Source organism: Erythranthe guttata, chromosome 13, assembly GCF_056151865.1.
Source record: "Erythranthe guttata isolate IM_541 chromosome 13, IM_541, whole genome shotgun sequence".
Classification (NCBI taxonomy): Eukaryota; Viridiplantae; Streptophyta; class Magnoliopsida; order Lamiales; family Phrymaceae; genus Erythranthe; species Erythranthe guttata.
In genome coordinates this window covers 15,195,234-15,217,591 of record NC_142545.1, presented here as the reverse complement: position 1 = coordinate 15,217,591, position 22,358 = coordinate 15,195,234, and the positions used below count along the sequence as shown (strand labels likewise).

Here is a 22,358-nt window from a genome sequence, read left to right as displayed (position 1 = left end):
CCCGTTCGGTATATTAATCCCACTTCACTGCGAATTTCTACCGAAGTACGTCTTCCACAAATATGGAAATTACATATGCAATAAACTCGATTTTATTCACACTGTCATCATTCCCACAAAAATGGCAGTTGCGTATGCAATAATTTTGATTTTACTCGCACCATCATCATCGGCAGCAGCGGCAAACGGAAAATCGGAATTTGATTGCTACGAATCTATTATTAGCTTTGGCGATTCGCTTGCAGACACCGGGAATCTGCTTCTGCTCAGCCCAGCCGACAATAAGCCCGCCGCTGCTCGCCCACCCTACGGCCGGACTTTCTTCCACCGCCCTACCGGAAGATTCTCCGATGGCCGTCTCGTCATCGATTTCATCGGTACGGTACTAAACTAATGATGTACTTGCGATTATAAAACAAAGCAGTAGTTGAATTATGAATTGTATATCCGCCGACGATTATATATTGACACACTGTTGCTTTATAATTTTGCAGCTCGGAGATTAGGGCTGCCGTTCGTGCCGCCGTACATCGGCGGAGAAAATGGGGAATTGCGCGGCGGGGGTTTCAGCAAAGGAGTGAATTTTGCGGTGGTTGGAGCGACGGGGCTTGGTTATGAGTTTTACGAGAAATTAGGATTCCATAATCCGGTTACGAATGTGTCTCTGGGAACTCAATTGGATTGGTTCAAACGTTTCTTATCCACAATTCCTGGTAAGATCACTCAATTTTATTCCTGAAAATGAAATTTGTAGTTAAACCTAATTTTAAATTGGATAACTAAATTAAAACATAATTAGTGATTATCTAATTACAATCCAGAAAGGGTGAACTTTATATATATTTGCCCACAAATATTTTATTAGTCTGATCTGATCCTTTGGTTAATTATGTTTTGTTTAATCAATTAATTGTTATTATTCTTAATTTCTGGAAAAAATATCTAGTGAGAATAGTAGTTTCCCACCTACTAAAGTCGCATGACCCAGAAATGCGACTTCTCATCTTGGTTGAAAGAATCCAGTCATAATATTTCTAAATCATGAGTTTTCTGTTGGAATTAATTTTCTGTTTATTACATAATAATAACAGATGGTAAGAAATACCTCGAAAGGTCTCTGGTTGTGGTGGGAGAGATAGGCGGCAACGATTACAACCATCCACTCAGTCAAGGCGCAACTTACGATGTTATTCAATCATTCGCTCCAGCTGTTGTCGACTACATTGGATCGACAATTCAAGTACGTACTTAAAGAAAGCATTATCTGATTAGTCCATAAACCTGTATTCGGTATTTTAATTTCTGTTACTAATTAAACAGGAGCTGATTAAGCTTGGTGTCAAGACAATGTTAGTGCCTGCAATTCCACCGATAGGTTGTTTGCCCGTTTATCTAACACAATTCAAGAAATCGAGTACCATAAGAGATTACGACCCGAAAACCGGATGTCTTAATTGGCTGAACGAGTTTGCAAGGTACCACAATAAGCTACTCAAGAAAGAATTGAACCGTATACAAGAGCTAATTAATCCTGATCAGATCGACATAATCTACGCGGATTATTACAATGCGGCAATGCGTTTCTATCTATCCCCAAATGAATATGGTATTGACTTTCTTTACTTCGATCCCATTTTTTTCCGAAATCAGCAAAAATCATTGGTAGGTAATTAATTGTTTCTAAATTAACGATGAAGCAGGATTTAGTAAAAAGGGAATTCTTAGAGCTTGTTGTGGAGCTGGAGGGCCGTATAATTACAATGCATCGGCAGAATGCGGTTCTTCTCCGGCTACATGCTGTGACGACCCTTCTTCGTTTGCTAGCTGGGATGGGCTTCACTTTACAGAGGCAGCATATAGATTGATAGCGCAAGGCTTGTTCGACGGGCCCTACACTACTCCTCGAGTAAAAACTACTATTTGTCCTTCCATATCTTTCCTGTAAGCTTATGTTTGTATTATATCTGCATGATGCATATATATACACACATACGATGTAACTTGTAAGAAATAGGCTTGCTGATGGGGAAAATTAATGAATAATGAAATATACATTACTTGGCAATTGGTGTACTAGTTCATTGCGCGTCCCATTTTCCTTCGACGGTTCGACCGGAAACTAACAGCTCCCCATTTAAGCATCGCATTTTCAAACGGTTTTAATGCAGCAATGAATAACGATATCTTTATTTCATTTTTCCCCATCTAAAATGTCTCGAAAGAAAGATATGTTATGTCTAAATAAGTAAAATGAATATATTGAACACTATATTCAAAATATCATCATTGAAACTCCTTTAATTAAATTAGTGATTATGCAAATTATGTGATATATTTTCCCAGTTTACACTGTTCCCCCAAAATTTGAGACAATGCTAAATTGCAGCTTCATATAGTTGAAATAGTCTATGCTGCTAAATTTCAAAGTTGAATTATCAAATAATCATTTAATATTTAATATTTAATATAATATCAAATGTTGGTACCCCCACTCGCCCTTGTTCTGACTTCTGTGGCCATTTTGATGAAAGTGGAGGCTGCTCCATTCCTGCCACAAAAATGGCAGTCGCATATGCAATAATGTTGGTTTTACTCGCCCAATCACTATCATCATCGGCGATCAGAGAATCGGAATTTGGATGCTACGAATCCATTATTAGCTTTGGTGATTCGCTCGCAGACACCGGCAATGTGCTTCTGCTCAGCCCATCCGACAAGAAGCCCCACGGCGGTCTTCCACCCTACGGCCGGACATTCTTCCACCGCCCTACCGGAAGATTCTCCGATGGCCGTCTCGTCATTGATTTCATCGGTATTGTATACGCGAGTAGTTGAAATAACTTTATATATCCGCAGACGATTGTATGTATATATTCGCACAGTATTGGTTTCTAATTTTGCAGCTCAGAGATTTGGGCTGCCGTTCGTGCCGCCGTACATCGGCGGAGAAAATGGGGAATTGCACGGTGGGGGTTTCAGCAAAGGAGTGAATTTTGCGGTGGCTGGAGCGACGGCGCTTGATTATGAGTTTTACGAGAAATTAGGGTTCCATAATCAGGATACAAATGTGTCTTTGGGAACTCAATTGGATTGGTTCAAACGTTTCTTGTCCACAATTCCTGGTAATGTTTAGTCCATTTTCTTCCTCAGTGCTGAAACAAAGAAATCTCTATTAAAAATGGCCAACGAATTTTTGTATTTATTTATTTATTTATGTTAAGAAAGTACTTGTAACGATTTTTCTGCTAAAAGGTAATTTTTTTTTTGTGACATCATAAAAAAGCACAGATGGTAGTAAGAAATACCTTGAAAGGTCTCTGGTTGTGGTGGGAGAAATAGGAGGCAACGATTACAACCATCCACTTGAGCAAGGGGCGACCTACGGAGTTGTTAAATCGTTTGTACCACCAGTTGTCGATTACATTGGATCCACAATTCAAGTACGTAAAAACGAGCTCCCAATTCATCAATTTTACTTAATTCGTAAAATTCTTGCTCTATGAATTTTTATAACTGGCAGATACCATGGTGTTCGAATTTTCTCTAGCATGCATAACTGAAACCTGCATATATTTATTTTGACTTGCATATATTTATTTTGACTTATATGTTATTACCAACAGGAGCTGATTAAGCTTGGTGTTACGACAATGTTAGTGCCTGGAAATCTACCAATAGGCTGTTTGCCTGTTCATCTAACGCAATTCAAGAAATCAAGTACCGTAAAAGATTACGACCCGAAAACCGGATGTCTCAATTGGCTGAACAAATTCGCAAGGTACTACAATAAGCTACTCAAGAAAGAATTGAACCGTATACAAGAGCTTCATCCTCAAGTCGACATAATCTACGCGGATTATTACAATGCTGCAATGCGTTTTTATCTATCCCCAGACGAATTTGGTAACTAATTTATGTACTTCATAATCACAATTATTTCGAAGTTATACATAATTAGTTATCTCTAACTTATTAATGATGCAGGATTTGATAAAAAGGGAATTCTTAGAGCTTGCTGTGGAGCTGGTGGGCCATACAATTACAATGCATCGGCAGTATGTAGTTTTTCTACAGCGACATGCTGTGACGATCCTTCGTTGTTTGCTAGTTGGGATGGTATTCATTTCACGGAGGCAGCTTACAGATTGATAGCCGAAAGCTTGTTCGACGGGACCTACACCACTCCTCAACTGACAAGTATTATTTGTCCTTCCATATCTCGGCATGCTCATGTTTATGAGTATTAACATGTGCTATTACAAGTCCACAGAGAGTATAATCTTTGCTTGTAAGCTTATTCTTCTTCTTCTTCTTCTTCTTCTTCTTCTTGTTTCAATTAACACTCTGCATATTTATATCTGCATACTAGTACGTATACAGTTGCACGAATATGCGTGCTGATGATTGATGTGGATGCAAATGTAAAATAATTACGTAATACTATATACTTGGTGATTGTGATAATTATGTGCAAATCAACGGTTAAAAAGCACTCAGTGTACTTCACCAGATGTAGCATCGAATAAAGGGGTCACATTTTGATCCTATCATAAAATAGAGAAGAAACTTGAAATGAAAATCGTAATCAGTGCAAACTTAATATATATATTTTTAGTAAAAAAGAGGAAAAGAATAACCCCAATGGGGCACTCACCCACTACTTGTTGCCTTCATATTTTAAAGGTGGCCGGGTAATGAGAGCACAAGAGTATTAATATAAATTATATAATATGTTATAAATTGGTTGGATGGACGACACGTCATCGTCACTTGGACTTGATCAGGGTGTTAAAAATGGCCTGGGGACTGAATAACCAGCCAGTGAACATGATTTTTGTCATTTACTGCTGTTTTTTTTTTCTTTCATCAAAATCTTTCACACACAGGCACACACAGGCACACCATGGCTTCTGCAGCTGCTACTGCTTCTTCCAAAGGTAAACTTTATTTTGTAAAAGGCATTACTATTTTGATAATTCTGTTACTACCAAACAAACAGGTTTCCGCGTGCTTCAAATCCATCATTAGTTTCGGCGATTCGATAGCCGACACAGGAAACCTCCTTCACCTCTCCCCGCCGTCAAATCCGCCGCCCAATTTCGCCTCGCCGCCGTACGGTGAGACATACTTTCATCTCCCCACAGGGAGATTCTCTGACGGCCGCCTCATCATCGACTTCATCGGTATACGTTGTCCCCAATCATTTATTACCTCTTTAATTAACGATTAATTTCTCTTATTATTTTTCAACATTATATTTTCTGGTAATTGGCGCTTCCTTTCACACCACCATTTCACAGCGGGGGGAATGTGAAGCGGCGGCGTGAATTTCGCGGTGGGGGGAGCTACGGCGCTGCCGGATCCATTTTTTGCCACATGGCAAATGTATCTCTATTGAATCAGTTCAATTTGTTTAATGAGATGTTCTTGCCCACACTTTGCCACAAATTACCTGCAGGTAACAATAATATTTTTTCCCATCGATTCAATCCAAAATTAATTTTGATCTATATATCATGCTTATAATTTTGTTAGATGATTATATTGATCAAGGAAAACATAATTATTTCAATCTGTATATTATTTCAAAAAGTCAAGTGAAAACAATGTGCTACCTAATCAACGAAAAAACACAAAAAATAATGTCCTGTGGAATTTTATTAATATTAATCTTAATATTTTATAATAAAGGAAGTTGCCACCAGATAGCAACTAGGCCACATTGCAAGCTTGTTTTTTTTTTTTTTTGTTTTTTTTTTCTCTTGCAACTTTAAATAATATTAATTGAAACATAATAATTGATGTTTATTATATAAATTGTTGTCGATATACGTTCAGATTGCAAAAAATATCTCGAGAGCTCCCTTGTCCTAGTGGGAGAGATAGGAGGAAACGACTATAACGACGCGTTTCTCCAAGGAAAAAGCGTCAATGACGTCCGATTATTCGTTCTTTGAGTTGTCGAAGAAATAATTTTTACGATTAATGTAAGTTAAGTGTCATGCACTGAAATATATTTTTGAAGATTTATATTTATTTTAATAAAAAAAAATTGAAATGCAGGAATGGATAAAACTCGGGGCAGTGACCCTGATGGTAGCAGGGAATTTCCCGATCGGATGTTCAGCAGCTTATCTTACATATTTCAAAAGTTCCAACGAAAAAGATTACGACCCGGAAACTGGTTGTCTTAATTGGCTAAATAATTTTTCTCAGCACCATAATAAACTGCTTCAATCGGAACTCGACCTCATCCGAAACCAGAATCCAAAAGTTAATTTAATCTACGCCGATTATTACAATGCTGCAATGCCCATTTATCGTTCCCCTGAAAATTACGGTAACTAATCAATCACAATACATGATTTATTCAAATTAAATTAATTAGTGAAATAATAATAATAATAATGTTTAATTGACGTTGATGCAGGTTTTACGGAAGGAGCACTTAGAGCTTGTTGCGGAGCCGGAGGGCCGTACAACGTAGATTTGAAGGTACAATGTGGGGGTAGCGGGTCCCACACGTGCAAAGACCCTTCTTCGCACGTGAGTTGGGACGGCGTGCATTTGACGGAGGCAGCTTATAGATCCATAGCCACCAGTTTACTACGAGGATCTTTTACTGTTCCTCAACTTCAATCTGTCTGCAATTCGTTGTCTTCTATAAATACCAGTCCTAATGCTATTTCTGACAATTAGTACGGCTCCTTCGACCCTACACACGGTGATAAACACCTGGTGGGTCTTCTGCTGCCACGTGTACTTTTTTGTATATATAAATATTACACACGGCAGGACAATTACAAACTTTGTGCTAGGCTTGAAATATGTATTTTCCATTTTTTTTACAAATGAATTTGATTTCCACAAGTACAGGTTACGGATCAAGATATATCTACTATGATAAGATGCGGGCAGAAGAGCATTATATTCCTCATCAATAACGGAGGATACACAATTGAGGTAGAAATTCACGATGGTCCGTACAACATGATCAAGAATTGGAACTGCACGGGCCTTGTCGACGCCATCCACAATGGAGAGGGCAACTGCTGGACTGCCAAGGTTAGCATATATTTGACATTTTTTTATAAACTAATCTCAGTTTATTGATAATCGAATTATAACACCATGGTCGCTGGAAAAATCAGGTGAAAACGGAAGATGAATTGGTGAAAGCAATAGCAGCTGCGACAGACACGTACAAGGAATCGTTGTGTTTCATCGAAGTGCTGGTTCACAAAGATGATACTAGCAAAGAATTGCTGGTGTGGGGATCGTGTGTTTCATCTGCTAATAGCCGACCTCCCAATCCGCAATAGGAAGCTCTTTATAGCTTAAAGGAAAACCGATTTTTGTTCGATGATTGCAACAACAATAACCAGGATCACCAGAAAAGCAAAGTGGGAGATGATTTGATGATCAAGTGATCAAAATCCAGGGCTTTGAAAATATACGCCAATCTGAAGAAAGTGAAGCAGCCAATTTCTCAAAGTGATCAAAAGTTTCATCAACTCACTCTTCACAAATGGCAATAGCCTAAAATAAAGAATGGTGATCAAAGAAGTGTGAGTTTTAATCCGGTGAGTGTTACTGTTAGTCAGGATTTAAGGCCCCGTGGGCAAAAATATGACGAAGATTTTGATAGGTATAAAAGCCTACCGAATTCATTCATCAGGCGGAGTTGAAGTTCAGCAAAATTATAATGGAGAAAAATAGCAAATAATGATGCGAAGAATGTTTTGAAGAAGTATTGTAGTAAAAATGACGATGGTTTTTCCTTGTTTTAGGAAAATTCGTGACGAAGATGGAATGAGTGATTCGAGTTCGGATTTATTCGAGCTTGATCATCTAGCATTATTGGAGACAATAGATTCTGCAAACAATTACCTCTGTAAACTAGTGGTTCAGACACTAATCGTGGTATTTTTTAGCCGTTTGGTTCGTGAACTAGACCGGAGTAATGTTTGTTTCTGTAGTTACTACTCATTAATGTTTCAGTAGTTATTAGTCATTACTCTCTCTTTCAGTAATTAAAAATCAGAAGCACTGATGCAAATTAGAAGCACTTAATCAAAATGCATCAGTGCTTCTGATTTTTCATCTTATAAGCTTTTGAAACTTAATTAAATCAGAAGCACTGATGCAAATCAACTTAAAGTAAATGCCTGAAATGAAATAGTTCAATTTTCATTCATACGTAAAGAAAACAAACACAGTTTGAGACAATATTACACCAAGTCATGAAAACCAAAAACAAAAAACATTTGCTACTGACGGCAAGATTCGTTCAACCACGACGAAATCCGAGCTCCTTCACCGCCGACCAGCATATTCATCCATATATACGATATTTTGAGAAAAACCGGGTTCTTTAGCCGGTTTTCGGTTTTACGATTTTGGACGGTTGAACCGAATTTTTGTGCAATTGACCACGGGTCTTGATTTTTTCGGGTTTAGAGTATCGAGTAAACTGCAAAAGATACCCCTGTGTAATCCCAAAATAACAAAAACACCCCTGTGATAATAAACTAGCAAAAACCCCCTATGTTTTTTTTAAATAGTAAATAGCACACTTGACCCACTACCAATTTAATGGTTGACATTGTGTGAATAGACCAAAAACCCCTGTCAAATATCTATTTTTATAGTATTAAAACAAAAAAGAACACATGATATATTTAAATTATTATTTTCTATATTCTAACTATTTTTTTTTATTATTGATAAAAAAAACTAATTTTATTTTTGTTATTTTTAATTTAAAAAATGGAAAGGGGGTTTTTTATTTTTAAAATTATCGTATAATTTCTTTATAACTTTTAAATTATTCCTAAACTAAATTATGCAAAAGAAAAAAAAATTACAATATTATGTATATGTTTATTAATGATTATTTTTTTTAATAATAATATTTCAATTTAATTTTATACTAAATTTTTAATAATCAGAAAAAATCAAAAAAAAAAAAAAAAAAAGAAAAAAAAAGAATAGATAAATCGAATCCTGATGCCATCTCCAACACCACCCCCATCGTCTTCCCACTTAATTTCTGAATCCCAGCAAAAACAAACTATTATGGCATTATATATACTTTTTTTTTTTTTTTTTTTTTTCCTTATTTGTTTGCGTAGAGTTCCATGATTATGTTGATTTGCTATATATTCTATGAAAGAAAACCCTAAATAAATCAAACCAATTAGAAATAATTTATAAATACCCCTTCAAAAGTCCAACGAGAATCTATATATATATATATATATATATATATATATTGTGTAGTAAAAGAATTCGAGAAACATAGACATATATCTCATCATGGCGGCTTTTCTTCGGATTGCTCCAATTCCAAACATACCCACAAAGCCTTCTCCCCCCTATTCGATGAATATCCGGTGGTCATCGAATTTTTCCCCGTCTTCGTTAATAAACCGGTCATCCAATCGACAACACAAGACTTGTTCCATATCACGACCTTCTCCCCCTTCATTATTAATCCCGTCATCCAATCGTCCGTTCTCACTCCTCTCCATTGATGGAGGAGGAGTGAGAGGTGCCATACCGGCTACTATTCTTTTAACCCTTGAGAATGAACTACAGGTAAATAAATTTTGTTAATTTTGAAATAAACTAGTTTTTTTGTTTTTTTTTTTGAATTATTATTATTATTATATTTTGTTATCATGCACCAGAAGCTGGATGGTCCAGATGCACGACTTGCATCTTACTTTGATTGCATCGCCGGAACTAACTCCGGTGGTGTCATCGCATCATTATTGGCATTACCTAATTTAATGGGCAACCCGATGTTTGAGGCCAAAGATTTACAAAATTTCTTCGCGGACTATTCCGAATCTATTTTCAAGCCGAGGTAATTTTTTTTTTTTTTTAATACGCTCAAATGTTATTTTAACTCTTTTAAAACTAAAAATTGTTTATCTTGTTTAGGAACTTACTGGTTCAGATAGGAATGAAAGTCAAGAGTTTAATTAGTGGTTCTCCATATAATTCATGGGACCTGGAAAATGTTTTAAGTAAACATATGGGGTCCACCACCCTAGGGGAAGCCTGTACAAATTTGATTATACCATATACTGATATGAAAACCCGCGGCCAGTTAACAAGTTTTACCACTTATCAAGTTAGTATTCTTATTTTTATTTAATTTTTTTCTAATACTTATTAATTCTTATTTGTATTAATTATAAGTTAAATCTTATTCTTGAATATTACAGGAAACTGATTTGAATACAAAGTTGATCGATGTCTGTCTTTCAACAACAAGTGGATATCCAACCGAAAAAAACCCTGTAAGTAACTCAAACTCGAAATAGTGAACATAATAATTTTTATATGTGATTTTTCGGTTATTTTTTATTTTTCTATATTTTTAGTTAGGTGGTGCACTTCATGAAATAAACTTAAGTGGTGATCGGAGAATTCCTAGTCCGTGGGTTCCCTCCCTTATACTATCACTAGGGACTGGAATTGTCAGCTTGCATGGGCGCGGGGTATTTACCCCAGAAACATTGCGTGAGAAAAAATGGGCAAAGATTAACCGTCACAAAAGATGGTCAACCGCTATGTACTCGTCAATAGTCTCTGAATACGTTGGATATGATGTTCAAAAAACATTGGGTCCGAAAGATTTTTACTTGCGAATTCAGGTAATGTGCTCTATTTATTTTCGTATTCATGGCTAGGTGTTTTAATATCGTATTTGTTGATAGAGTTGATGCAATATATACCATTACTTCTCTTTTATAGGACTATAGGCCGGATTTGATTAATATGGATGATAATCTTGCATCATTGGACAACTCAACAAGGATGGAATCGTTAGTTGAAGCCGCGGTCCGTTTGTTACAAGAGACAAACGCAAGCGGCCTTCCATATTTGCCGTATAATAAAATGGGCCTTCCATATTTGCCATATAATAAAATCGTCGACGAAGAAACAACAAATGAAACGCTACTGAGGAATTTTGCAAACCTTCTGTCCGAGCAGAAGAAGATCCGTGAAGGCGGAAATTAGTATTTTATTAACTTTACTATTTTTTATATTGCAATAATAACATTCATTGTTTTGTTAAGCTCTTTTAATTAAAGAATTTTTTTCATGATATGATTAAAAAAATGTATACATTAACAAAGATTTATTGAAAATGGAGAATTTGAAGTTATATTAGGAAAGATGAGCTGAAATACCAAATCCAAAGACCGGTTTTCACCTGCATCCTGAAATTGAAGCTCCCCGAGCCCAACCCTGGTGGACCCTGATAGCTCGACTCTTACATCATCGACCACGGGCCAACACTAAATATCCGGGACGACTTGATAGCGACGTCGTCAATGATGGGCCCACAGGTGGGGTCATCCTCCATGCCTGGATTTCTGAAAACCACACGCGCCTCCTCACGCGTAGGAATCCCAGCCCTGAACGCTGTAGAGAGTCTGGATATCTATGGTCTGCGAGGCCGGGGGGACGGAGACGTTGAGTGACTCTAGCTGGGGGATTGAGTGATTCTAGCTGGGCTCACGTGCGGATAGCGCTGAAGGTGATGGAGTAGTCAGTAGAGTGCGCCGTTCCTTGATTTCCTGGATGATCTCGGCGTCGTTGCCGAGCCGAGCCGCGTGTGTACCCTGCAGTACGATGAGGATCATCCCACCCTATTTCTGCCCGGATTCAACTAGCTCCACCGTGCCGTTGGTTTCCCAGCTCGGGATTGCGGTGGGGCCGCAGGAAAATCCGGCGTCTGAGGAGAAGCCTCCAGAAAGTGGAGTCTCGAAATCTCCATTCACAAGTGAGCCTGCAATAATATTTTTTTTTAATATTATTATTATTATTATTTTAACAAGCATTTTTTCTCTCTGTGATGTACGAGATATTATTTCAAAAATAAAAAAAATAATAAATTCTATACATAATAAGAAAATATAGTACACTAAGGACCTTTTTGGTTGCTATGATGGGATTGATTAAAAAATGAGGATTATGCAATATTGTATTGTTCACCACTATTCAGTAAGAGAATATTCTCATTTGGTTTGAAGGATTACTAATATTGGATAACTTAATATTTTTGTTTGGTTTGACTGATTGTGACTGATAATGAATGAATTTACAAAGTAACTCTTGGTCAAAATAAATGCACTTGACTTCCTATATATAAAGGAAAAAAAAAACACAATTCAAAAATCCTTCTGATATGTATAAATTATAATAAATACAAAAAAAGAAGAAAAAAAAATCTGCAAAAAAGAGACCCAAATCATTCATACGGTAAACCCAAAATTGAAATAGACCCAATATTATGATAAACAATAGATTGAACAATTCTAGAGGACGTGGTGACGGTTTCGGTCGAGGTGACAGATCGTTTTTAAAAGTGAAAATTGAATAATTCCATACGTTTATCACTGCGGCCTGAAGAGTTCAGTGCAAATAGTAATATTACTGTCTGAGACAGTAATATTAATTAAAATATTTTTTTCTAAGAAAACAAAAATCCGGGAAAAAAAAAGGTCAACGGTGGTTGACCGACCGGAAAAAAAATCAGGAAAAAAAAAGTCAACGGCGGAGACTGGCGGTCTCCGGCGGTCATGGCCAGAATCTGGCCGGAAAAAAAAATTCCGAAAAAAAAAATTCAAAAAATTATTATTTTGGGGGTTAATGTGTATATTTGTGAGTCAGCCAGCCTTCAAAGGAAAGAGGTAATTTAAATCCGGGGTCAATGTGTAATATTAAGAAAATTAGAGCATAATGGATGAAATTGATAAAAAAAATATATTATGAAGGGTATTTTAGACCAAAAACATGGGGATGAATTTATTTGAGAGTGTTTTTTTTTGTGGACCAATATGCATTTAAGTCCCATATGATGGACCTTTTTATCCATTCACCCTAATTATAGTTAGAAAATTAGTAGAGAAAAATGATTAAAAATAAATAATTACAGAAGTATCATTAGTGTGGGATTCTTCACAATTTAGTTTCAATTTTGATAGTTGTCAAAAATTATAGTTAGAAATGGGACTTGCTTTTTACGGTTTGAAATTTGCTATGTAAATATACCCTCCTCTGTAAATATCTTCTACTATTTTCGTACTAGGCAGTCGCGATTACCTAACTCGACTAAACAGGTTCTGATTTGCTATGTCTTGAAGTAGAATCTATGGCGTTTTTTGATGTATGCACGTAAACAACATATATAGCTTAACTGAAACAATGATTAAAAAAAACTCGAAGCACAAGCGTATACATATATAGATAGACATCGTATACATATTGTCGACCCAATTCACTTATTTTTTTCTAATACCCAGTGATTTACAAGACAAAGCATAAAAATGCAGAAAGATTTAAAGACAACTACAGTCTACAGAATACACACGAATCAACCACCTACGGGATACGAATCTACAAAGCCACAAGCCTAAAAATGAATATTACTAGAAAAGTGATATTTGAGCAAAAAATAATGAAAAACGAATACATCTCCCATCTCCCGATCTTTGTTAATATATACATTTTTTTAATCATATAATGAAAAAAATTCTTGAACTAAAAGAGGTTAACAAAAAAAAATGAATGTAATTATTGCAATATAAAAAGTAGTAATGTTAATAAAATATTAATTTCCGCCTTCACGGATCTTCTTCTGCTCGGACAGAAGATTTGCAAAATTCCTCAATAGTGTTTCATTTGTCTCTTCGTCGACGGTATTATCATACGGCATGAATGTTATGTGTCGCTCTTGTAACAAAGAGACCGCGGCTTCAACTAACGATTCCATCCTTGTTGAGTTGTCCAATGATGCGAGATTATCATCCATATTAATCAAATCCGGCTTATAGTCCTATAAATAAATAAATAATGGTATATATTGCATCAACTATCAACAAATACAATATTAAAACACCTAGCCATGAATACGAAAATAAATAGAGCACATTACCTGAATTCGCAAGTAAAAATCTTTCTGGCCCAATAATTGTTGAACTCCATATCCACAGTATTCAGAGGCTATTGACGAGTACACCGCGGTTGGCCATCTTTTGTGACGGAAAATCTTTGCCAATCCTTTCTCCTCACGCAATGTTTCCGGGGTAAATATCCCCCGCCCATGCAAGCTGACAATTCCAGTCCCTAGCGATAGTATCAGGGAGGGAACCCACGGACTAGGAATTCTCCGATAACCACTAAAGTTTATTTCATGAAGTGCATCACCTAACTAAAAATATAGAAAAATAAAAAATAACCGAAAAATCACATATAAAAATTATTATGTTCACTATTTTGAGTTCGAGTTACTTACAGGGTTTTTTTCGGTTGGATATCCACTTATTGTTGAAAGACAGACATCAATCAACTTTGTATTCAAATCAGTTTCCTGTAATATTCAAGAATAAGATTTAACTTATAATTAATACAAATAAAAATTAATAAGTATTAGAAAAAAATTAAATAAAAATAAGAATACTAACTTGATAAGTGGTAAAACTTGTTAACTGGCCGGTTTTCATATCAGTATATGGTATAATCAAATTTGTACAGGCTTCCCCTAGGGTGGTTGACCCCATATGTTTACTTAAAACATTTTCCAGGTCCCATGAATTATATGGAGAACCACTAATTAAACTCTTGACTTTCATTCCTATCTGAATCAGTAAGTTCCTAAACAAGATAAACAATTTTCAGTTTTAAAAGAGTGAAAATAACAATTGAGCGTTTAAATAAAAAAAAAATACCTCGGCTTGAAAATAGATTCGGAATAGTCCACGAAGAAATTTTGTAAATCTTTGGCCTCAAACATCGGGTTGCCCATTAAATTAGGTAATGCCAATAATGATGCGATGACACCACCGGAGTTAGTCCCGACGATGCAATCAAAGTAAGATGCAAGTCGTGCATCTGGACCATCCAGCTTCTGGTGCATGATAACAAAATATAATAATAATCATAATTAAAAAAAAAAAAAAACTAGTTTATTTCAAAATTAACAAAATTTATTTACCTGTAGTTCATTCTCAAGGGTTAAAAGAATAGTAGCCGGTATGGCACCTCTCACTCCTCCTCCATCAATGGAGAGGAGTGAGAACGGACAATTGGATGACGGGATTAATAATGAAGGGGGAGAAGGTCGTGATATGGAACAAGTCTTGTGCTGTCGATTGGATGACCGGATTATTAACGAATACGGGGAAAAATTCGATGACCACCGGATATTCATCGAATAGGGGGGAGAAGGCTTTGTGGGTATGTTTGGAATTGGAGCAATCCGAAGAAAAGCCGCCATGATGAGATATATGTCTATGTTTCTGGAATTCTTTTACTACACAATATATATATATATATATATATATATATATATATATATATATATATATATATATATATATATATATATATATATATATATATATATATATATCGGCAGAAAAGAAAGGGATAGATTCTCGTTGGACTTTTGAAGGGGTATTTATAAATTATTTCTAATTGGTTTGATTTATTTAGGGTTTCTTTCATAGAAGATATAGCAAATCAACATAATCATGGAACTCTACGCAAACAAATAAGGAAAAAAAATAAAAATAAAAATAAAAGAAAAGTATATATAATGCCATAATAGTTTGTTTTTGCTGGGATTCAGAAATTAAGTGGGAAGACGATGGGGGTGGTGTTGGAGATGGCATCGGGATTCGATTTATCGATTGCAAAACAAAGCAGTAGTTGAATTATGAACTGTATATGCACGGAAGATTATATATTGGCACACTGTTGGTTTCTAATTTTGCAGCTCAGACATTAGGGCTGCCGTTCGTGCCGCCGTACATCGGCGGAGAAAATGGGGAATTGCGCGGCGGGGGTTTCAGCAAAGGAGTGAATTTTGCGGTGGTTGGAGCGACGGCGCTTGGTTATGAGTTTTACGAGAAATTAGGATTCCATAATCCGGTTACGAATGTGTCTCTGGGAACTCAATTGGATTGGTTCAAACGTTTCTTATCCACAATTCCTGGTAAGATCACTCAATTTTATTCCTGAAAATGAAATTTGTAGTTAAACCTAATTTAAAATTGGATAACTAAATTAAAACATAATTAGTGATGATCTAATGACAATCCAGAAAGGGTGAACTTTATATATATTTGCCCACAAATATTTTATTAGTCTGATCTGATCCTTTGGTTAATTATGTTTTGTTTAATCAATTAATTGTTATTATTCTTAATTTCTGGAAAAAATATCTAGTCAGAATAGTAGTTTCTAATCATGAGTTGTCTGTTGGAATTAATTTTTCTGTTTTATTACATAATAATAACAGATGGTAAGAAATACCTCGAAAGGTCTCTGGTTGTGGTGGGAGAGATAGGCGGCAACGATTACAACCATCCACTCGGTCAAGGCGCAACTTATGATGTTATTCAATCATTCGCTCCAGCAGTTGTCGAATACATTGGATCGACAATTCAAGTACGTACTTAAAGAAAACATCATCTAATTAGTGCATAAACCTGCACTCGGTATTTTAATTTTTGTTACTAATTAAACAGGACCTGATTAAGCTTGGTGTTAAGACAATATTAGTGCCTGGAAATCTACCAATAGGCTGTTTGCCTGTTTACCTAACACAATTCAAGAAATCGAGTGCCGTAAACGATTACGACCCGAAAACCGGATGTTTAAATTGGCTGAACAAGTTTGCTAGGTACCACAATAAGCTACTCAAGAAAGAATTGAAACGTATACAAGAGCTAATTCATCCTGATCAGGTCGACATAATCTACGCGGATTACTACAATGCTGCAGCAATGCGTTTTTATCTATCCCCAAACGAATTTGGTATTGACCTTCTTTACTTAAGTTCGGTTTATTTGTATGATCAGCAATACTCTGTTAAATAATTAATTATTTATTAATTGTCAATGATGCAGGATTTAATGAAAAGGGAATTCTTAAACCTTGTTGTGGAGCTGGTGGGCCGTATAACTACAATGCATCGGCAGAATGTGGGTTTTCTCCAGCGACATGCTGTGACGACCCTTCTTCATTTGCTAGCTGGGATGGGCTTCACTATACAGAGGCGGCCTATAGATTGATAATTCAAGACTTGTTCAACGGGCCCTACACAACTCCTCGAGTAGAAACTACTATTTGTCCCTCCATATCTGTCCTGTAAGCATCTTATGTTTGTATTATATATCTGCATGAGGCATATTATATATGTGTTGTATTATATACTGTTGTAACTTTGTAAGAAATACACGTATGATGGGGATATAGACGTATAATGCATATTAGTCGTTCATTGAGCGTACGTGTAACAGAATTTTGCCTTTTACTGTCGAATCCGGCTCTGCCCATTTTCCTTCGACGGAGAACTGTAGCTCCCCATTCTATCAATTTGAGTACTGAATCACGGGATTAACCATCGCATTTTCAAACCGTTTTAATGCACAAATGTATGAATATTAACTAAATTGTTCCTTATCCTAATTGTTCGTTTTATTTATTATTTCTCTTTGTTTTTTACAATTAAAACACTTAAAATTTTAATTTTTTTTATACAAAACTAGATTGTTAAAATTTATAGGAGTACAATATAAAAGCCGATAAATTATATATACATATGTACTAGTAAAAGAAAATGGCCCCTAACCCTACAATAGCTTCCCCCTGGATGTGGATGCAAACATGCATAATTACGTAATAGTTTATATATTACTTGGGAATTGTAATAATTAATTATGTGTAAATCAAGTGTTAAAAATCACAGAGATATATTTCTAATCAAATATATACTTTTAGTAAAAAAGAGGGAAAAAAGGACCCCACTCGGGCACTCACCCACTACTTGCTCGACCTAGCGACCGTTGGCAAGGGGATTCGAACTTGGGTCAATTGACCCAAGCTCTCTTGCTCCAACCGCTAGGCCACCCTTGCGGGTATGCCCACTACTTGTTGCTTTCATATTTTAAAGGTGGCGGGGTAATGAGAGCACAAGTGTATTAATATAAATTATATCTATAATATATTATAAATTGGTTAATGAAGGCGTGCAAATATCCATTTTATGTAAACTAAACATAAATTAATCAAATAAATCAGCACAAACCGAAAAATATATAAAATAAATAAATTTACATTTATATCCTTTTGCTATTGCCATGTCATTGAGGAACCTCCCTGCTGCTTCTTATTCTCCTCCTCTGTAAATCTCTTGCATTTTCATCTCTCTCTCTCTCTCTCTCTCTCTCTCTCTCTCTCTCTCTCTCTCACACACACACACACACACAATGGCTTCTGCAGCTGCTACTGCTTCATCCAAATGTATACTTTATTCTGTAAATATTACTATTTTGATAATTCTGTTACTACCAAACACACAGGTTTCCGCGTGCTTCAAATCCATCACTAGTTTCGGCGATTCAATAGCCGACACAGGAAACCTCCTTCACCTCTCCCCGCCGTCAAATCCGCCGCCCAATTTCGCCTCGCCGCCGTACGGTGAGACATACTTTCATCTCCCCACAGGGAGATTCTCCGACGGCCGCCTCATCATCGACTTCATCGGTATACGTTGTCCCCAATTATTTATTAATACCTCTTTAATTTCTCTTATTATTTTTCAACATTTTCTGGTAATTTGCAGCTGAAGAGTTGGCGCTTCCTTTCACACCACCGTTTCACAGCGGGGGGAATGTGAGCGGCGGCGTGAATTTCGCGGTGGGGGGAGCTACGGCGTTGCCGGATCCGTTTTTTGCCAAGAGTGGGGTCCAAATTCCGATGGCAAATGTGTCTCTGCTCAATCAGTTCAATTTGTTTAAAGAGGTGTTTTTGCCCACACTTTGCCACAAATTACCTGCAGGTAACAATAATATTTTTTCACATCAATTCGATCCAAAATTAATTTTGATCTATATATATCATGCTTATAATTTTGTTAGATGATTATATTGATCAAGGAAAAATTAATTATTTCAAACTGGATATTATTTCAAAATTTCAACTGAAAACAATGTGCTACCTAATCAACAGAAAAACAAAAAAAAAATAATGTCCTGTGGAATTTTATTAATCTTAGTCTTAATATTTTATAATAAAGGAAGTTGTCACCACGTAGCAACTAGGCCACATTGCAAGCTTGTATCTTTTTTTCTCTTGCAACTTTAAATAATATTAATTGAAACATAATAATTGATGTTTATTATATAAATTGTTGTCGATATACGTTCAGATTGCGAAAAATATCTCGAGAGCTCCCTTGTCCTAGTGGGAGAGATAGGAGGAAACGACTATAACGACGCGTTCCTCCAAGGACAAAGCGTCGATGTCGTCCGATTATTCGTTCCCCGAGTTGTCAAAGAAATAATTTTTACGATTAATGTAAGTTAAATGTCATGCACTGAAATATATTTTCGAAATTTATTTTAATAAAAAAAAATTGAAATGCAGGAATTGATAAAACTCGGAGCAGTGACGCTGATGGTAGCAGGGAATTTCCCGATCGGATGTTCAGCAGCTTATCTTACATATTTCCAAAGTTCCAACGAAAAAGATTACGACCCGGAAACTGGTTGTCTTAATTGGCTAAATAATTTTTCCCAGCACCATAATAATCTGCTTCAATCGGAACTCGACCTCATCCGAAACCAGAATCCAAATGTTAATTTAATCTACGCCGATTATTACAATGCTGCAATGCTCATTTATCGTTCCCCTAAAAATTACGGTAATTAATCAATCACAATACATGATTAAATCAAATTAAATTAGATTATCAGTTAATTAGTGAAATAATAATAATAATAATGTTTAATTGACGTTGATGCAGGTTTTACGGAAGGAGCACTTAGAGCTTGTTGCGGAGCGGGAGGGCCGTACAACGTAAATTTGAAGGTACAATGTGGGTGTAGCGGGTCCCACACGTGCAAAGACCCTTCTTCGTACGTGAGTTGGGACGGCGTGCATTTGACGGAGGCAGCTTATAGATCCATAGCCACCAGTTTACTACGAGGATCTTTTACTGTTCCTCAACTTCAATCTGTCTGCAATTCGTTGTCCTCTATAAATACGGGTGCTAATGCTATTTTCGACAATTAGTACGGCTCTTTCGACCCATATACACGGTGATAAACACCCTAAAATTTAGACTATATGACCAAAAACACCCCACTTATTCATAATTACCAAACAAACCCCTCTGATTAGGTTACATTTTCTTACTCCAAAATAGGGTAAATTCATCTAAATTGATGTGCTTTGAACGATTAGTAAAAGCAAACCGGACAACAAAATATACATAATAAATAGATTATATCAATATGTTACTTTAATTTGTTTACCCTTATGCATGCGCACGCTCACATACTTTGAACAGTGGCGGATCCAGGATGAAAATTCAGGGTATGCCGGCTGTGGCGATTTCAGGAATTTACTGTACAGTGGGGTTAAATTTTCGGGGGTTCAGGGGCAGCACCCCATTTTCGGGGGTTCAGGGGCAGCACCCCCTGAAAAAAAAAAATTGGATAAATTAGGAGAAGGAAAAAAAAATTGAACAGAAACATTTAGGACTTTTTTTATATATATTTTGAATTTTGAGAGGACTAAATAATAATATAGATATAATATAATTGTTCTGAGGAGAGAGGCTAAAAAAAAGTTAGGACTTTTTTTGTATATTTTGAATTTTAGGTGGACTAAATAGTAATATAGATATAATATAATGTGTTTATGGGAGAGGCCTCAAAAGAAATTGAGACAAAAAAAAACAACGGGTTTTTGCACCATAATAGATTCAACTCATGACCTTGTAAAATTCCCATATATTGTTGTATTTTAGATAGGACACTATTAGGGTTTATGAGAATTGGGGAGTAAGAAAAGTAGAATGATAGAGAGAAAAGAATATGAGAGAGAGAAAATTCTGAAAATTGATCATGCCTTTCTCATTCCTTCACTGCACCTTATAACAAATCGCTGACAAACAAAGTACTGAAATAATTAAATGAAAAACATAAAATAAGGAAAATGACAAAACATAATAATAATTTTAGACTAGTAGATTCAGGTGTTGTCTCTCCAATTAAGTTATTCGGATCCCTCCTTTTCCAGCCCAGCAACAATTTGCAAGCCCACTCTTTCATTTCTTCTTGGCCCAACTATCACCGGTCCAATAACAGAGTTCCCTGGCTCAACAATATCAGTTGTCGGTGGTTCCATTAATCCTGAAACGACGTCACTCGTTTCAATCCCCATTTCTTCCAATTTCGCCATAACCCTCGATTTCTTCCTTGATTTCTTAGATCCCCATTTCAGATCCTCCGTGAACGTGACATTACCCCCCGACAAACCAAATCCTTGTCCCCAAGGATTAAAAGAAGGAAATTTGCGCCGTAATTCATCAATCTTTTCCCAAGTAGCACCTTCTCTTCCCGAATTGGACAATCGCACCAGAAATTGTGCGGCCGGTTCATCTCCAATAGTGAGCTTACCAAATTCTAGAGCAGCAATTGGAAAGGTTACAATCTTCCCATCAGCGTCGGTGAGAGGTAAGTGAGGGCTAGGTATATGCTTCAGACTAAGTTTACGTTTGAGAAGAGATACATGGAAAACGTCATGTATTTTTTATTCTGGTGGCAAGCAAAGTCGATATGAAACTTTACCAATTCGCTTCGTGATTGTGTAGGGACCGAAATAGCGATTGGAAAGCTTGAGATTCCGGCGCAAGGCAACGGTGTTTTGGTGGAAAGACTGTAACTTCAGGTAAACCTCATCTCCTACTTCGAACTCTCTTTCACGAGAAGGTCCAATTCTTGGAGCATATCATCGGACACGGGCGACTCCAAATGGATGTAACGAAGATCAAGGCTATCACCGAGTGGGAACCACCAACAAAGGTAACCGAACTACGTTCATTCCTTGGTCTAATTAATTACTACCGGCGGTTCATAAAAGGGTACTCGGCACGAGCGACACCACTAACCGACTTGCTCAAGAAGAACAAGATGTGGGAGTGGTCCGACTCATGCCAACGGGCGTTTGATGACTTAAAGGCAGCGGTGAGCCAAGAGCCGTCCTCGCCTTACCGGATTTTGGGAAGTCGTTCGAACTTCACACGGACGCTTCCGACTTTGCAATTAAGGGATTCTTGATGCAAGAGGGGCATCCGATCGCCTTTGAGAGCCAAAAGTTCAATGAAACGAAACGGCGCTACACGGTCCAAGAGAAGGAGATGACCGCCATTATCCATTGCCTTAGGGTGTGGCGACACTACTTATTAGGAGCATCGTTCGTGGTCAAGACGGACAACGTTGCCACAACCTACTTCCAAACGCAGAAGAAACTCTCGCCAAAGC

At 36.6% G+C, this 22,358-nt stretch overlaps 6 protein-coding genes and 1 pseudogene across 8 annotated transcripts; 6 read left to right on the top strand and 1 right to left on the bottom strand.

The window, feature by feature from the left end:
• The first annotated feature begins 21 nt into the window (after positions 1-21).
• Positions 22-2,065, top strand: LOC148766009 (GDSL esterase/lipase At1g31550-like). The gene is made up of 5 exons (XM_088811322.1): positions 22-377; positions 495-713; positions 1,092-1,240; positions 1,321-1,606; positions 1,701-2,065. The coding sequence occupies exons 1-5, from the start codon at positions 122-124 to the stop codon at positions 1,943-1,945; spliced, it is 1,155 nt and encodes a 384-aa protein (XP_088667448.1). The 5' UTR covers positions 22-121; the 3' UTR covers positions 1,946-2,065.
• A 301-nt stretch (positions 2,066-2,366) lies between these two features.
• Positions 2,367-4,464, top strand: LOC105968380 (GDSL esterase/lipase At1g28580). Of its 2 annotated transcripts, none has more exons than XM_088811321.1 (5): positions 2,367-2,812; positions 2,904-3,122; positions 3,289-3,440; positions 3,624-3,903; positions 3,985-4,247. In XM_088811321.1, exons 1-5 carry the CDS (start codon positions 2,560-2,562, stop codon positions 4,245-4,247), a joined length of 1,167 nt encoding a protein of 388 aa, XP_088667447.1. In that variant the 5' UTR covers positions 2,367-2,559. The 2 variants fall into 2 exon arrangements, with proteins under 2 accessions (XP_088667447.1, XP_088667446.1); XM_088811320.1 differs by having other exon boundaries at positions 2,492-2,812; positions 2,883-3,122; positions 3,985-4,464.
• A 439-nt stretch (positions 4,465-4,903) lies between these two features.
• On the top strand, positions 4,904-7,017 carry LOC105968449 (GDSL esterase/lipase At1g28590-like; annotated as a pseudogene). The gene is made up of 6 exons (XR_016029383.1): positions 4,904-5,183; positions 5,273-5,458; positions 5,839-5,987; positions 6,064-6,340; positions 6,431-6,738; positions 6,877-7,017. The product of XR_016029383.1 is annotated as a GDSL esterase/lipase At1g28590-like (transcript).
• Positions 7,018-9,291: 2,274 nt separating this feature from the next.
• Positions 9,292-11,967, top strand: LOC148766008 (patatin-like protein 3). Its single transcript, XM_088811913.1, has 6 exons — positions 9,292-9,600; positions 9,693-9,871; positions 9,949-10,141; positions 10,236-10,310; positions 10,395-10,667; positions 10,768-11,967. Exons 1-6 carry the CDS (start codon positions 9,319-9,321, stop codon positions 11,032-11,034), a joined length of 1,269 nt encoding a protein of 422 aa, XP_088668039.1. The 5' UTR covers positions 9,292-9,318; the 3' UTR covers positions 11,035-11,967.
• Positions 11,968-13,616: 1,649 nt separating this feature from the next.
• LOC105968381 (patatin-like protein 3) lies at positions 13,617-15,318 on the bottom strand. Its single transcript, XM_012993009.2, has 6 exons — positions 15,017-15,318; positions 14,751-14,929; positions 14,487-14,676; positions 14,318-14,392; positions 13,958-14,233; positions 13,617-13,858 (listed from the first exon to the last, which is right to left on the bottom strand). The coding sequence occupies exons 1-6, from the start codon at positions 15,296-15,298 to the stop codon at positions 13,634-13,636; spliced, it is 1,227 nt and encodes a 408-aa protein (XP_012848463.2). The 5' UTR covers positions 15,299-15,318; the 3' UTR covers positions 13,617-13,633.
• A 355-nt stretch (positions 15,319-15,673) lies between these two features.
• Positions 15,674-17,287, top strand: LOC105968382 (GDSL esterase/lipase At1g28580). The gene is made up of 4 exons (XM_088811324.1): positions 15,674-16,018; positions 16,325-16,473; positions 16,554-16,842; positions 16,935-17,287. Exons 1-4 carry the CDS (start codon positions 15,751-15,753, stop codon positions 17,177-17,179), a joined length of 951 nt encoding a protein of 316 aa, XP_088667450.1. The 5' UTR covers positions 15,674-15,750; the 3' UTR covers positions 17,180-17,287.
• Positions 17,288-18,214: 927 nt separating this feature from the next.
• Positions 18,215-20,156, top strand: LOC105968383 (GDSL esterase/lipase At1g28570). The gene is made up of 5 exons (XM_088812071.1): positions 18,215-18,573; positions 18,653-18,868; positions 19,238-19,386; positions 19,456-19,732; positions 19,835-20,156. The coding sequence occupies exons 1-5, from the start codon at positions 18,297-18,299 to the stop codon at positions 20,101-20,103; spliced, it is 1,188 nt and encodes a 395-aa protein (XP_088668197.1). The 5' UTR covers positions 18,215-18,296; the 3' UTR covers positions 20,104-20,156.
• The last annotated feature ends 2,202 nt before the right edge of the window (positions 20,157-22,358 follow it).